A 13,633-nucleotide genomic window follows, 5' to 3' on the forward strand; every position below is an offset into this window, starting at 1 on the left:
GAAGCAGGCCTGCTTGGTGCACAACCCGTGGCTACACCTCTTGAGCAGAATCATCAACTTGGACTCGCCACTGGACGCTACATTGATCAACCTGACAGGTATCGACGCCTTGTTGGGCGCCTCATATACTTGTGTTTTACCAGACCGGAATTGTCCTACTGTGTTCATACCTTGTCGCAATTCATGCAACAACCGCGTGAAGAACATTGGAATGCAGCCATTTGAATTGTGAGATACCTCAAAGGAAGTCCTGGGCAAGGAATTCTCCTCAAAAGCACATATGATTTCCAACTACATGGATGGTGTGATTCCGACTGGGCCGGATGTCCATTAACTCGGCGTTCAACTACTGGGTGGGTTGTGTTCTTGGTTCACTCTCCTATATCTTGGAAAACCAAGAAACAACATATTGCTCTCGTTCATCTGCTGAAGCAGAATACCGTTCTATGGCTACTACTTGTTGTGAACTTAAGTGGCTTCGGAGCTTACTGGCTGATTTAGGCATTTCTCATAAAGGACCTATGCACCTCCACTGTGATAGTCAGGCTACTTTGCATATAGCGAAAAATCCAGTTTTCCATGAACGGACAAAGCATATTGAAGTGGATTGTCATTTCATTCGTAATGAGATACTCCAAGGCACCATTCAACCATCATATGTTCCGACACAAGAGCAACTAGCCGACATCCTTACAAAAGCCTTGGGACGACATCAATTTCAGACTCTGCTTAACAAGCTGGGCATTCGTAATCCTCATGCTCCACCTTGAGGGAGGGTAATATGGGATATGCTATACGGGTTATGCTCTCATGCATAATTCTTGGGATTATTTCCTCAATTAGAATATTTAATTTTGCGTATATTAGAATATTATGCAACTACCTGATTGTCCAAATATCAAGTCATGAGATGTTTGGCTACCTATTTGTTTGAATATGAACTTCTTAGAAAAATATCTGATTATCCGACCAGCCAGGTAGCCAAAGTATTACTTTATTTTCCAACAATTCTCCATATCATGTGCGAGGGAGGTGTCGATATTTGGTTGTCCGAATACCCATCCACCATTGATAAATTATTAATGGTTAGAGTTTAGGTATAAACTATAGACAAAGTGCATGCTTTGTCCGACGAGATAAAAGGTAAAAAAAGAGAGAGGAAACAGGTGAAAAGAAAAAAGAAAAAAATCCGTGGTGCATCAAATACCAACATCTGGCAAATGCTTGACGTTTCTTATTTCTATAGATTATAAGTTGTAAAATCAAGTAGTAATGATATGTGGACATTTCACACACACTACCATGCTTTTTGTAATTTTTTATTTGTATTTCTTTTTTATATATTATACCATTTCTTATACTTACATTTCTTTTCCTCTCTAGCTAAGTATTAACTTGAGATTGGTGTCACCGATCTTTCTCCAACCAAATAATATATGAGGTCAATTTGGTGTCTTGTAGAAAAAAACATAGAGGGAGAAACTTTATGTGAAAATTGTACGAAAAACTTGTCCTTACTTTTTAACTTGGAAATATTGGGAGAAGATCTCTATTAATCTGATCATGGTGAATCTGGGGTTTTTAATTTTGATAAAATGAACTCAGTTCGATTTTCAATATAGTTGGATATGCATCAGTATCATACATTAAGTTAGAATGCCGTGCTACAATTGACAGCACATAGATAATTTTCTAGGAAGACTTCTCTATTTGAGGAGCATACACTGTTCTCAACCACCGTGACAAATTAATTAAGAACGGCGTATACACGAAGTAACAAGTGAGTGTCCAAGTAACTAGTCCCTGCATATGGTGGTAGGAGAAATCATCAACAATTTCACAAATAAGTGGTGGGAAGTGATTGTAATATGACATGATCTACCTGGCCAAAGATTTCAATATTCGCTTGAGGATAGTACCAAAGGTGGAAGAACCTGAAAGAAGCAAAAGAGAAGTATCCCTCAAATTAACGTATTTCAATAGGTGAAATGATATGAAGCAAGCGCTGGGAAGGGAAAGAGAAAAAGTTTACTTCATAATGGGAACCTCAGCCAAAGGGCAACCAAGCCCAACAATGCATGCCAAGGTGAAACCTGCCCATGTCCTATCTACCAAAAACCATATAAACTCTGCTGCAGCAAATAATATGTAGGCTTCAATGTTGTCTGCTATTCCGGCTTTGTAAAGTTCCGCACTCACTTCTATAAACAGCACCAAACATCTAGGGCAGGGGACAACCTTATGAGCTTTAAATATCATTTAGTTGCTTATTGTACCAAAAAAACAAATACTCCAATATATTATAGTTTTAGTTGCTTATTACACGTGTAAGATTAAAACCGTCATTTAATTAAACTAGGACTAAAATGAATTATTTTTTATATATTAAATATTTGTAAGTATTGTGATAACAATTTAATAGTGGTCCTATAAACTTAGCAATAATTACTAAAAGATTTAATAGTTGTTGGATAAACTTAGCAATAATTAGTAGAACATTTAATCCCGTATTATAGAAACATGTAACTTTTTCTGAAATTTGGATTTCATACTATAATGGGTAATGGGTAGGTACTTACATTAGTGAGAGAATTGTTTTGGGTAAAGTTGACTCTGGAACCTTGTTGGAGGCCCTGTCGTCAAGGTAGAGTTGAAGCAAACCAAGGGAGGAATAGAAGAATCCGAGCAAGAAAGGAACCTATGAAAATGAATTTGGATAAGATGGAATATGCAAAATGCAGAATGAAGGGAAGATAAAATAGAAGTTGAAACGCAAGCCACCCAAATGTTTGTGTGGAGTGGACCAATATGAATGGAGCCTGATTTGTAGAGCACGAGATTGACCCTTGAATGGAGTCCATCGAGAAGAGGGCCAAGTAAGAAGCCTGTGCCAAAAAGTGAAAGTGAGACCGGACGCCATGAAGTTCTCTGAGCACACTGAGCCTTCAGCTGACCCCCTTTGCATGTTCTGAGAAGAGGTTTAGTGTGGCGCAGGAAAGTATAACCCTCCACAAAGGAAAAGGAAGAGGAACCACATGCAACAAGGTATTGCATACTCAGGGAAAGAAACAAAAAATACTGGATTGGTTTTTGGGCAAGAGAAGGAATGTACCTTTTAAATAGTTTAAATATTTTTTTTAAGTTTAATTTACTTTATTTCTTAAATTTTATACTTTAAAATAAATATTTTTATTTTATTTTTATTTTTTATCATCATTTTTTTATAATATCGTTTCAATGTGAATGACGTGAACTTGTAATTCACATTATGATGATATATTTGATTTTTTTGGATGATAATTTATCATTTATTAATTTACTTTATAGTCATCAATAATTTGATCACTTATTTATATTATATTTAATCACAGTTATTTTTTATTTTTTTTTCTTACAAGTTGCAAATCATTAAGTAATATATCATCATTTATAAAATCAAATATACTTATAAAAAAAATTGTTTTACATCGGTATTCTAAAATTTTATCTTAGATTAATTTGATTTACTAAATGGAAAATGATTGATAGTCCAAACTTACTATCCAACATTCTGTCTGAATGAATAAAATAATAATTTAAATTATAAAATATTAAATTAAACAATTATTTTATAATAAATTTATTAAAAAATATTAATATTTTAATTTTCATAGCATCCAAATTTTTGAAGGCTCTAGCTTTACTCTTTACCAAATAGATAAGTAAAACCTGATAAAAAAATATTTTTATCAAAAATTGAACGTGATGAAAACATTCAACCTTGAATTTAACATATTAATCACTTATGCATTAATTTTTTTATTAAAAAAATAACTTCAAGGAACTAAAGCAGAAGTGAATACACCCTTAAATTACTTTTTTTTGGGATATTTTTTTATCCAAGAATGTAAGTTAAAAGGCGTCAAACAGTCCATACTCATGTTTCTTTCCGATCCTTTTACGAAGGATATTTATTGAAGCTTATCATATTTATTGAAACTCGATCTCAAAATAACTATAGTATAGAGAAACTTCCAGCAGAGGATCCAAGTCCGTTATTTATTCAAATGTTTTTATTTTATCTCAGTTAAAATTTATTAATAATCATTTTTCTATGATATATTTATGTATTTATATAATTTGGGTCTTTACATCAATGCCAGTTGATAAGCATAAAGGGCCGAGAAAAAGCCCAAGGCTCAAAAATCAAATGTGCCAAAAAGGCTAGAAAACATCTGACCCAACTTGGTTCACTCATGAGAACCACGGCTTCCGGGCTCTATGTACAAATCTAAGACAAATTAAAAATATCTATAAAAAAAACAAAAGTTGGCATAAAAAAATGAAAATGTAAAGAAATCACTAGCATACAAATAGGTGTGTTTGAATTTTATTTTCAAAAATTAGTTTTCAGTTTTTTAAATGTAACTGAATAAGAGTTCCTAGATAACTAGTGAAAAGTGGGACAAAGCACATAACAGAATGTGAAATTGAGGGAAACCTTGAACAGGAAGAAAAGAGGGGAAAAAAATGAGAAAACATCTCACAAATTTTTCTGCCGTTTGGTTTTCAAAACATCTGTTTCAAGAAAATTTCAAAATAAAATGGATTTTTGATAAAAAAATAAATAAAATAAAATAAAATTACTAAGCAGTGTGAAATCATTTTAAAATTAATTTTTGAAACTTAAAGGTAAAAAGAGAATTTAACATTCCCCTTTTTTTTAGAAAAAAAAAAAATTAAGCATGCCCTTAATATCACAATGACCTGATATTTCTTTTTAGACACTTAAGAGTTTAATTCAGTTATTCTTTTGGGCTAAAGTCTAATGATGTTGTAGGTCCATTGACCCACTCCTCAAATTAAATATTTTTAAGAAAAGAAAAAGAAAAATAAAAGAAACTACATTGGTGAAAAGGAAAAAGAAAATTAAGGAAAGGTCGGGCAATAACATGAAGGCCTAATCCAGGAGGGTGAGTTCTCCATATCTTTAAGCAGTTTATTATAGTAAATCTTAAGTTGATTTATCCATTTATGTGTCGTCATAAAATAATAATAATTATTACAATTTAATTATTTATTTATTCATTATTTACTATTATTAGAATTTAATTGAAGTACAGTAATCTTTTATTATCTAATAATAAATTAATATGAATAAAAATTATTAAATTTAATAATATATACTTTACAGATCATGTTTAAGGCAGTTTTTAATTGATTATTAATATAAGAATTTTATATTAACAATATATCAGAAATAAATTATTATTATAAGATATTCTCTAGCTGAAAAGGAAACATCAATTTCTTTTGATTCCAAAGAAATAATTAAAGTGGATATAATTTTTTCAACAGTGCCTTTTATTTATTTATTTATTTATTATATATGATGAGGAATTTAGTTCTGGTTTGTAAATTTAAAAGCCATGTTATATAACCCCAAATCTCTAAGATCCTGTAGCTAATTTAATTTTTTTGGGTCAATTATTCTGTCTTGTCTGGACAAAATATATATGGTTAAGACTTAAGATGGTTAAAATGAATTACAGTTTCATTTTCATCTTGATAACATTGAGTTTTAGGAATGAGATGAAAGTATAATTTTGATTGCACCAAATTCTGTCCTCGTTGTCCCCGTTCACGACCAAAACAGCATACAATTCAAGATACGGTCTCTTTGGGCCGGATTGTCTCTGTTTCTTGGTGTTCACCATCTTTTTCTGCCTTGGTCCCTTTCATGTCCTCTTCTTTCTTCATCTCGTTATCCTTTTCGTGGAGGCCACAGTTACACATGTTAACACGCAGGGGCAGATGCAAAATTAAATTATTAAAATTCTATCCACACTTCTCTCTAATTCATCACATTTTTATCAAAAGAACCACGACAATTATAGCCACATCAGAATAATGTTGTTTATAATGCGACATGAAAACCGACAAGTTATTTTTAATGTTACACACTGTAAGTAAAAATGGGTGGAAGAAATAACATGGCATGAATGAAAGGGGAAGCACGTGACACGTATGCCCAAAATCATTATTGTAACAAGGGTTAAAATACACTTTCTAAAATTTATTAAAAAATATAAAATTATTATTCAATTTTGTTAAATAAAAACAAGACCTATAATATTTTGTTTAATAATTAAAATGTTTTAGTTAGTGTGATAGTAACATTTCTCTTATTCTAATAGTTAAGTAAGGTGGCTGAATTGATGCCAAGCATATTTGAGTTTACAAATAACTGAAGTCTGAGATCTCCATTTGCAGGCCTCCATAGTTATTTTAAGCAATATTAGATGGATAGTGAAAAAATGTTCGAATCAAATGACGCCACAAAATTAGCTGTTGTTAGCTGCTCTTGATTCAATTTTGCACAACAGTCCACTTAACAAGACACAACAGAAAACCTCCAACTCTTGACTCATTTTTTGTACACAAACTTTTCTTTTTTTACCCAAAAGACAGAATCTATGGCTTTTGTTTTCTCATTGTCATATTCCAAGCTAACGCTTCTATATCACATTTGTCTCTTAATTTCATCTTTTGCTGTCAATTCCATGTTGACTTGAATTGCCCTTAAATACTCTGCTTGCAGGCGCTACTATAGTAAAATAAAAAATAAAAAAACACTATTTTTTTTATGCATTTAACATATGTACATGAATAGTGGAATTACATATTATAGGGGACAATGGATCAAACTCGAACTGTGAATACTCAAAAACATCTCTTGGATTTTATTAATTTTATAAAGCACAACTCTATGAGTTTATTTGTTTTTAAAATACTTACTATAAAAATTAAAAATTTATCGTACAATAATTTGTAACTAATACAATATATATATATATATATATATATATATATATATATATATATAAACTTCATATTATCAATCCATTTTAATTAAATTCACATTAGCATTACTTTTGGACATGCTTCATTTGCTCTACTATTCTTTTTTTAGCACATTTGGCATGATGCTAGAACTTTGTTTAGAGATGTTTTTGCTGATATCGATCAAATATATTTTTAGTCTCTCAAATTTAGGATAAATTTATTTTTTATCATCCAAATTTAAAATTATTATTTTTAGTCCCTGTAATTTTTAAAAATCTTTTTTAGTCTCCCGCGTTTATGGATGGCAATGAGGCCCCATGGGGGCGGGTAATAGTAAACCCACCCCCGTCCCGCTGGATGAAAATTGGCCCCATATTCACTCATACCTGCGCGAGTATTCATTAAGCGGGTATCCATAAATTTCTTGAATATCCACGAATATCCATAGATATCCATGGATATTTATAAATTTTTTTAAAAATTAAAAAAAATTATATTACAAATAATTTTAAGTTTTTATTTAATGTCATTGAAATATTAAAAATAAAAATTCAATGTTAATTTTAAACTTCTATTTAATGTTAATTTTGTTGAAATAATAATAAAAATGCAAGATAATCAATAACTTAAAATATATCAATCTCACACAAGTAAGTGAAAGTGTCATCACAAAGCTACAATAATTCAATCTCATAATTCCAAACGAAAGTAAATAACTTAAAATACATAAATCTTATTGGTCCAATCAAAGCTAGAAAATTAATTAAATTACATCCAACATGATTCTATGGAAAGAAAATAAGATGAGAGTGTAGTTTTAGGATTATGTGATACAAGGATAATTAGGATATTTAAGAAATATTATTAAACAGGTACCCGCGGGTATGGATATCATCATACACGCCCCCGTCCCGTTTATAAATGGGTAAAAAATTATTTGTTCCCAATTCCCATTATTCGCGGGTACCCAATTAGCCTATCCATTTATTATCCGTAGCAAATTTTACCCGCAGATACCCGCGAGTGCGGGTATTTTTGTCATCCCTACCCACGTTACCAATAATATATCTGAAAGTGACAGATTGACATAATTATATACCATCAGTTAGATTTAATGTGATATTTTCACTAACAGATACATTAATTAATATATAGATTTTATGTAATAATATTTGACAAATAATTAAACAGAATTTGAATATAAGAACTAAAATAATATTTTTTAAAATTGTATAAACCAGAAAAATTGATTTTAAATTTAAAAGACTAAAAATAAATCCACCTTAAATTTAAGAAATTAAAAACATATTTAAACTTATATTATATAAATTAAATTGCAATATATTCATAATATATATTTTTTACACTTTTATTCTGTTATAAATTATCATATATAATAAATGAGTTTTGTAATAATTATTTTAAAAAAGTTATATTTAAAGTAATGTTTAACTGATTGAATGTAAAAATAAAGTGTATGAATAGACACTTTTAGTATATAATATTTTACCATTTGTATTCAACCATAGGCACCTGTCAACAACTTAAATATAGTTAGTTGCACAAACACTTGTTGTCCATAAGCAACTGTCTCCATTTGTTGTTGTTTTCCACGTCGTTATTCTTTGGACAAAAGTTCAGGTATTATTTTATCAAATATTTTCCCCCTTTACAGACAGATAAATCAACTTCATTATTCATCATAAATCACTATTTTTCTGAAAACACATGTCGGCAGGACGGAGGTGAGAAGTGAAATATATACATATTTTATAAGCTAATAATTGATCAAATGAATTAGTATTGCGAGACTTGTCATGCAATCATGCATGATACGTGATCATTAAAAAGTGCAAGATTTTACTTAACACCTCTTTTTCTGCCGGAAGAATTTTTTATTAATATAATAATAGCTAGTTCTCGACTGAAATCTGAATCCAAGCCTAACAATCCGCCATGCACTCGTTCAAGGTACAAACCAAATTCATGTGAACAACAAAAACTTGAGCAATGATTACTCTTCCTTAATTATCTTCAATATCTAAGAGATTAAGATCGTCTCCCGTGTTTGATGCTAACATTTTCTTAGTATGAGGGAAAAGAAAAACCGGAGAAGAGAGAATTAAAAATGTTCCAATATAAAAAGCGCATTAGAAAATATTTAGACGTTATCTAAGTCTAAAATATTTAGAATATGTAATATTTTTTATATTAAAGGTTTTTATTTATATCAAATTTATCATTTATGAGTTGTATAATTTTCGTATTTATTTCTCTAAAATCTCATATTGATTTGATGTTATGTTATGAAATTCAATTTATACATTAATGATGTTGATCCTCTTATATATTAAATCTCCCAACTCAATAAATATTTGATAACCTTTGCATTTATACAACTAACTTGGGCATTAGATGTTGAGTAGGTCTCTCGAAATATTTTTTTGAGATGATATGTGACATTCTCTACCCTACATACTAACATAAACATATAACATAACAAAGATGGAAAAGTGTTTGAAAATATACTTTACTGATTAAAACAAAGGTTCGCAAATCTCCTTAAATATAGGTATCACATAGTAACACGTCACCAAAAAGAACTAAAACAAATGTTCAATCTAGAAGTCACAAAACAAAATCTAATATGAAGTCCTAAACATAAAGAAACCAACAAAATGGAAACCTTAAATAAACCTCGATGTCACATCTTATCAGAGTACAACTAACACAAGGCATAAGTCTTATCTCCAACCTCATCATCCACATGATGATCTTCACTTGCAACAAATACATAAGAGTACCAACAAAAGAAAATGAGAGTGAAAAACATACTCTATCTTACAACGTAGAATATAGCTAGATAACCAAACAAACAGAACAAGGCGTAGCAATAACAAGATATAACAATTTAGATATAAAATAACATAATCAATCACAGAGTCACAATAGAGTTGTAGCACACATTTACACAATTACACATATAATGCAATGGACACGAACTCTACACATTGTGGTGTATTGCCCTAAGGCATACAAAAAGTAGCTTAGGAGAACATGTCAGGTCACACCCTCATCGCACTCTACACTAGGAGATATATCAAGGCGCATCAGTATAGCGATGTCACCCAAGTTACACCATGCACATAAATAGACAAAACTAGGACTCACAAACCTGACTGTCTCCAAGGTTATGAATTCCCAAGTTTTTACAAAAGGGGGACCTTCCCTAATAACATGTTCTGTATAGTATCCATAAAAAACACTCATGCATGTGATGCATGTTACACAAGACTCAATGCAATATCATGTTATCACATTATCACAAGTACACAACATACACACATTACTCATATCACTGTTAAACCAACATGCCCAGTCTTTATCCCTGTTAAGCCTCAGCTTAGCATTCACATCACATGACCATCACATGATCCATATAAAAGCACAACACATTCTATTCCACAAGAGTTACATATTCATAGTTCAAATGCACAATGTTCACAATATCGCCTGATAACACCTTAAGATAGAATCATTATGAAATCATCTAGTCATATGTTAATATCTCAACCATAGTCACTAAGAGATCAAAATCAAACTAAGCATTTAGTTTGATAACTAAACTAGTCTCACAATATTATTGATATCACACATCAATTCCTTAAGCATTGGTATCACCAAAACACCTCAAGTCATTAACAATTAACTCACATAATAATTTATTCACAATTGTTCTCTTTTATAATTTCTTTTTCCTAAACATTAACATAGGTATCGCAACTTATTCATAAGATCAAACACTTAAAAAGTAAAATCATTGATAATGTTAATTTTCACCTAGAATTATTAACCATTTATATTAACAAAATTCACTCTTCGCTAGCTTTTAACAAGTTTAGTCCTCTTTTTTTTATGATTTTTTGTAATTAATTGGATACTAGTTTACTATCATTTAATTATACCACTAGTTTCTAATTTTTTGTCTAACATATGGTCAAGAAGTAAGAAAAGTCACTACAAGAAAATTCGGTATTTCAGACGGCAAAAATCCGTGGGAAATGCCCAAAATCCGTGGGTAATGAGGCATTTCCGACGGATTACCGACGGACACTAATCCGTCGGTAAATTGGTCGTCTGAAATTTACCCACGGATTTTAATCCGTGGGTAACTTTCCCACGGATTTATCCGTTTATTAATGTAACAACCCTCATATTTGGCCTCTCAAGGGTTCTATTTCACAATATTTCATTGTTTAGTGTGTTTTATCCTTACTTGTGCAATTTCTGGGAAACTTCCCAGAAGGTCACCCATCCCTGTACTACTCCAGGTCAAGCACGCTTAACTGTGAAGTTCTTATGAGTAAGCTACCGAAATGTATATGTATGTTGTCAGTATAACTTGTACAAATTAATTCATTTAAGTCATTCTCAAATATACAATCTCATATTTGTACTATAATAATAATATATAATAATTTTATATTACAAATAATAATAATTAATAATAATAATATATTTAATTATTATTTATTTATATGTACTTACTTTTATAATTAACGTCTACTTATTTTTATTTAAAATTATAATTTAAATTATTTAATTTTATAATTTATAATGATAATATAATTTAAAAAATTATAAATATTTATTTAATACATACTTATAAATTAAATTTTAATATTTTAAATAAATTATTAATTAATTTAATATATTTATTTACCTTAAATCAAACATATAAAATTCAAAAAATGTATTTATCCTTGTTTTTTTTTTCTAATTATCAACTATTAATAAAATACTAACTTAAAATCTTATCTAATTATATATAATATTCTCATATCAAATTTAAAATCAGATATTAGTTATACAAAAATATTAAGATCATATAGTAAAACTAGATATTAATTATACAAAAATATTAAGATCATATAGTAAATTGTCAATAAGATTTTAGTTAAATAATTTAAAATAATTAATGTTTCAATTATATTGTTAATTCACAAATAATTTATTCCAAAACTAATTAATTTTTTATATTAATTATTAGTAAAATTTAGTAACTTTTAATTTAACAATTAATTAGATCGATAAAATTCAACACACGCCATGAGTTACTGAGCGGAATAACTTTACCAAAGAGTTATTTTATAAGTTATCTTAAATCAAACATATAAAATTCAAAAAATGTATTTATCATTGTTTTATTTTTTAATTATCAACTATTAATAAAATACTAACTTAAAATCTTATCTAATAATATCATAATATTTTCATATCAAATTTAAAACCAGTTCTTACATTTCCGACAAATATAAATTTATCTGAAATATTTCATCAATAATATAGCTTTTCCTACAAAAAATTTTCTCATCGAAAATATAAATTTTTCAACAGATTTAATTTTGTTTTATAAGAAATCATCTTCGATTAATATAACATTTTGTATATATGATTTAAGAGTAAAATATTTTTAATTTAACGGTTGAATTTACAAAATTCACATTTAATATAAAGTTATACGTCATCTTGTAACTGATTTTGTCTAAAAAATAATAGATAATCATACCCTTAAATGATTTTTATTTTATATATTCTAATTTTATTTGTAATAATATGATTATATATTTAAATAATTTAATTTTAATAATTTTTTAAGTATATTTTTGTCCTTTCACTTAAAATATCTGAATTTCCATATTTTAATTTGAATTATTTTTTAAGTATATTTTTGTCTTTTTGTCTTAATTTTTTGAATTTCTATATTGTAATTTAAATAATTTTTTATTTCTATTATTTATTAATTCTTTTCTTTTTAATGTTTTATAACATTATTAAAATTTTATATATTTAATCTCTCTAATTTTATCTTACTTTTTATTTTATAAATATAATTTAGATTATTCATTTTATAATTAAATTAATTTTTTTAAATTTTTTATGAGTTTACATTCTAAGAATGTATTGAAACTCCTCAATTTTGAATTTAAAAAAAAATAATTTTTCACAGAATTTTCCACGGATTTCTCACGGATTAGTCCGTGGGAAATTACCCACGGATAAATCCGTGGGAAATCCGTAGGAAATTCTGTGAAAAATTATTTTTTTAAAATTCAAAATTTTATTAAATAATTATCCTATTTAAAGATATTAAATCAATCATAATTATGTAAATCAAAACAAATTCATTCATACAAAATAAAATGTCATACATAACAAATAAAGTTTAGGAGTTCAAATTTAAAAATAACATATAGTACGATCAGTAGTAGAATTATAACATAATGTCTAATAATCAAAATATCCATGTTGTTGCTATCTAATAATCAAATATTGAGGAAATTCAATACATTCTTAGAATGTAAACTCATAAAAAATTTAAAAAATTTAATTTAATTATAAAATGAATAATCCAAATTATATTTATAAAATAAAAAGTAAGATAAAATAGAGAGATTAAAATTATAAAATTTTATTAATGTTATAAAATATTTAAAATGAAAAGAATTAATAAATAATAGAAATAAAAATTATTAAAATTAAAATATAAAAATTCAAAAATTTAAGACAAAAAGACAAAAATATACTTAAAAAATAATTCAAATTAAAATATAGAAATTCAAATATTTTAAGTGAAAAGACAAAAATATACTTAAAAAATTATTAAAATTAAACTATTTAAATATATAATCATATTATTACAAATAAAATTAGACAAAATCAGTTACAAGATGACGTATATTTCCCTTTATCTATTACTATAGATAATCAAACAACTATATATTTAACTATTTTTCTTCTATTCATT

At 28.1% G+C, this 13,633-nt stretch overlaps 1 protein-coding gene across 1 annotated transcript; it reads right to left on the bottom strand.

Moving 5' to 3' along the window:
* Positions 1 to 1,564: 1,564 nt before the first annotated feature.
* On the bottom strand, positions 1,565 to 3,086 carry LOC109806859 (insulin-induced protein). Its single transcript, XM_020369390.3, has 5 exons — positions 2,782 to 3,086; positions 2,580 to 2,698; positions 2,033 to 2,221; positions 1,883 to 1,934; positions 1,565 to 1,803 (listed from the first exon to the last, which is right to left on the bottom strand). The coding sequence occupies exons 1-5, from the start codon at positions 3,052 to 3,054 to the stop codon at positions 1,693 to 1,695; spliced, it is 744 nt and encodes a 247-aa protein (XP_020224979.1). The 5' UTR covers positions 3,055 to 3,086; the 3' UTR covers positions 1,565 to 1,692.
* Positions 3,087 to 13,633: the final 10,547 nt, after the last annotated feature.

The sequence above is a fragment of the Cajanus cajan genome, chromosome 7 (assembly GCF_000230855.2).
Source record: "Cajanus cajan strain Asha chromosome 7, NIPB_CcT2T_4, whole genome shotgun sequence".
In the NCBI taxonomy this organism is placed as follows: domain Eukaryota; kingdom Viridiplantae; phylum Streptophyta; class Magnoliopsida; order Fabales; family Fabaceae; genus Cajanus; species Cajanus cajan.

Coding starts and splice junctions, on each gene's coding strand:
- LOC109806859 (XM_020369390.3), bottom strand. CDS start 3,054: ATGCAATACCTTGTTGCATGTGGTTCCTCTTCCTTTTCCTTTGTGGAG. Junction 2,222..2,579: donor AAAACAATTCTCTCACTAAT/GTAAGTACCTAC, acceptor CCCCTGCCCTAG/ATGTTTGGTGCTGTTTATAG. Junction 1,935..2,032: donor GCTGAGGTTCCCATTATGAA/GTAAACTTTTTC, acceptor TGCTTCTTTCAG/GTTCTTCCACCTTTGGTACT.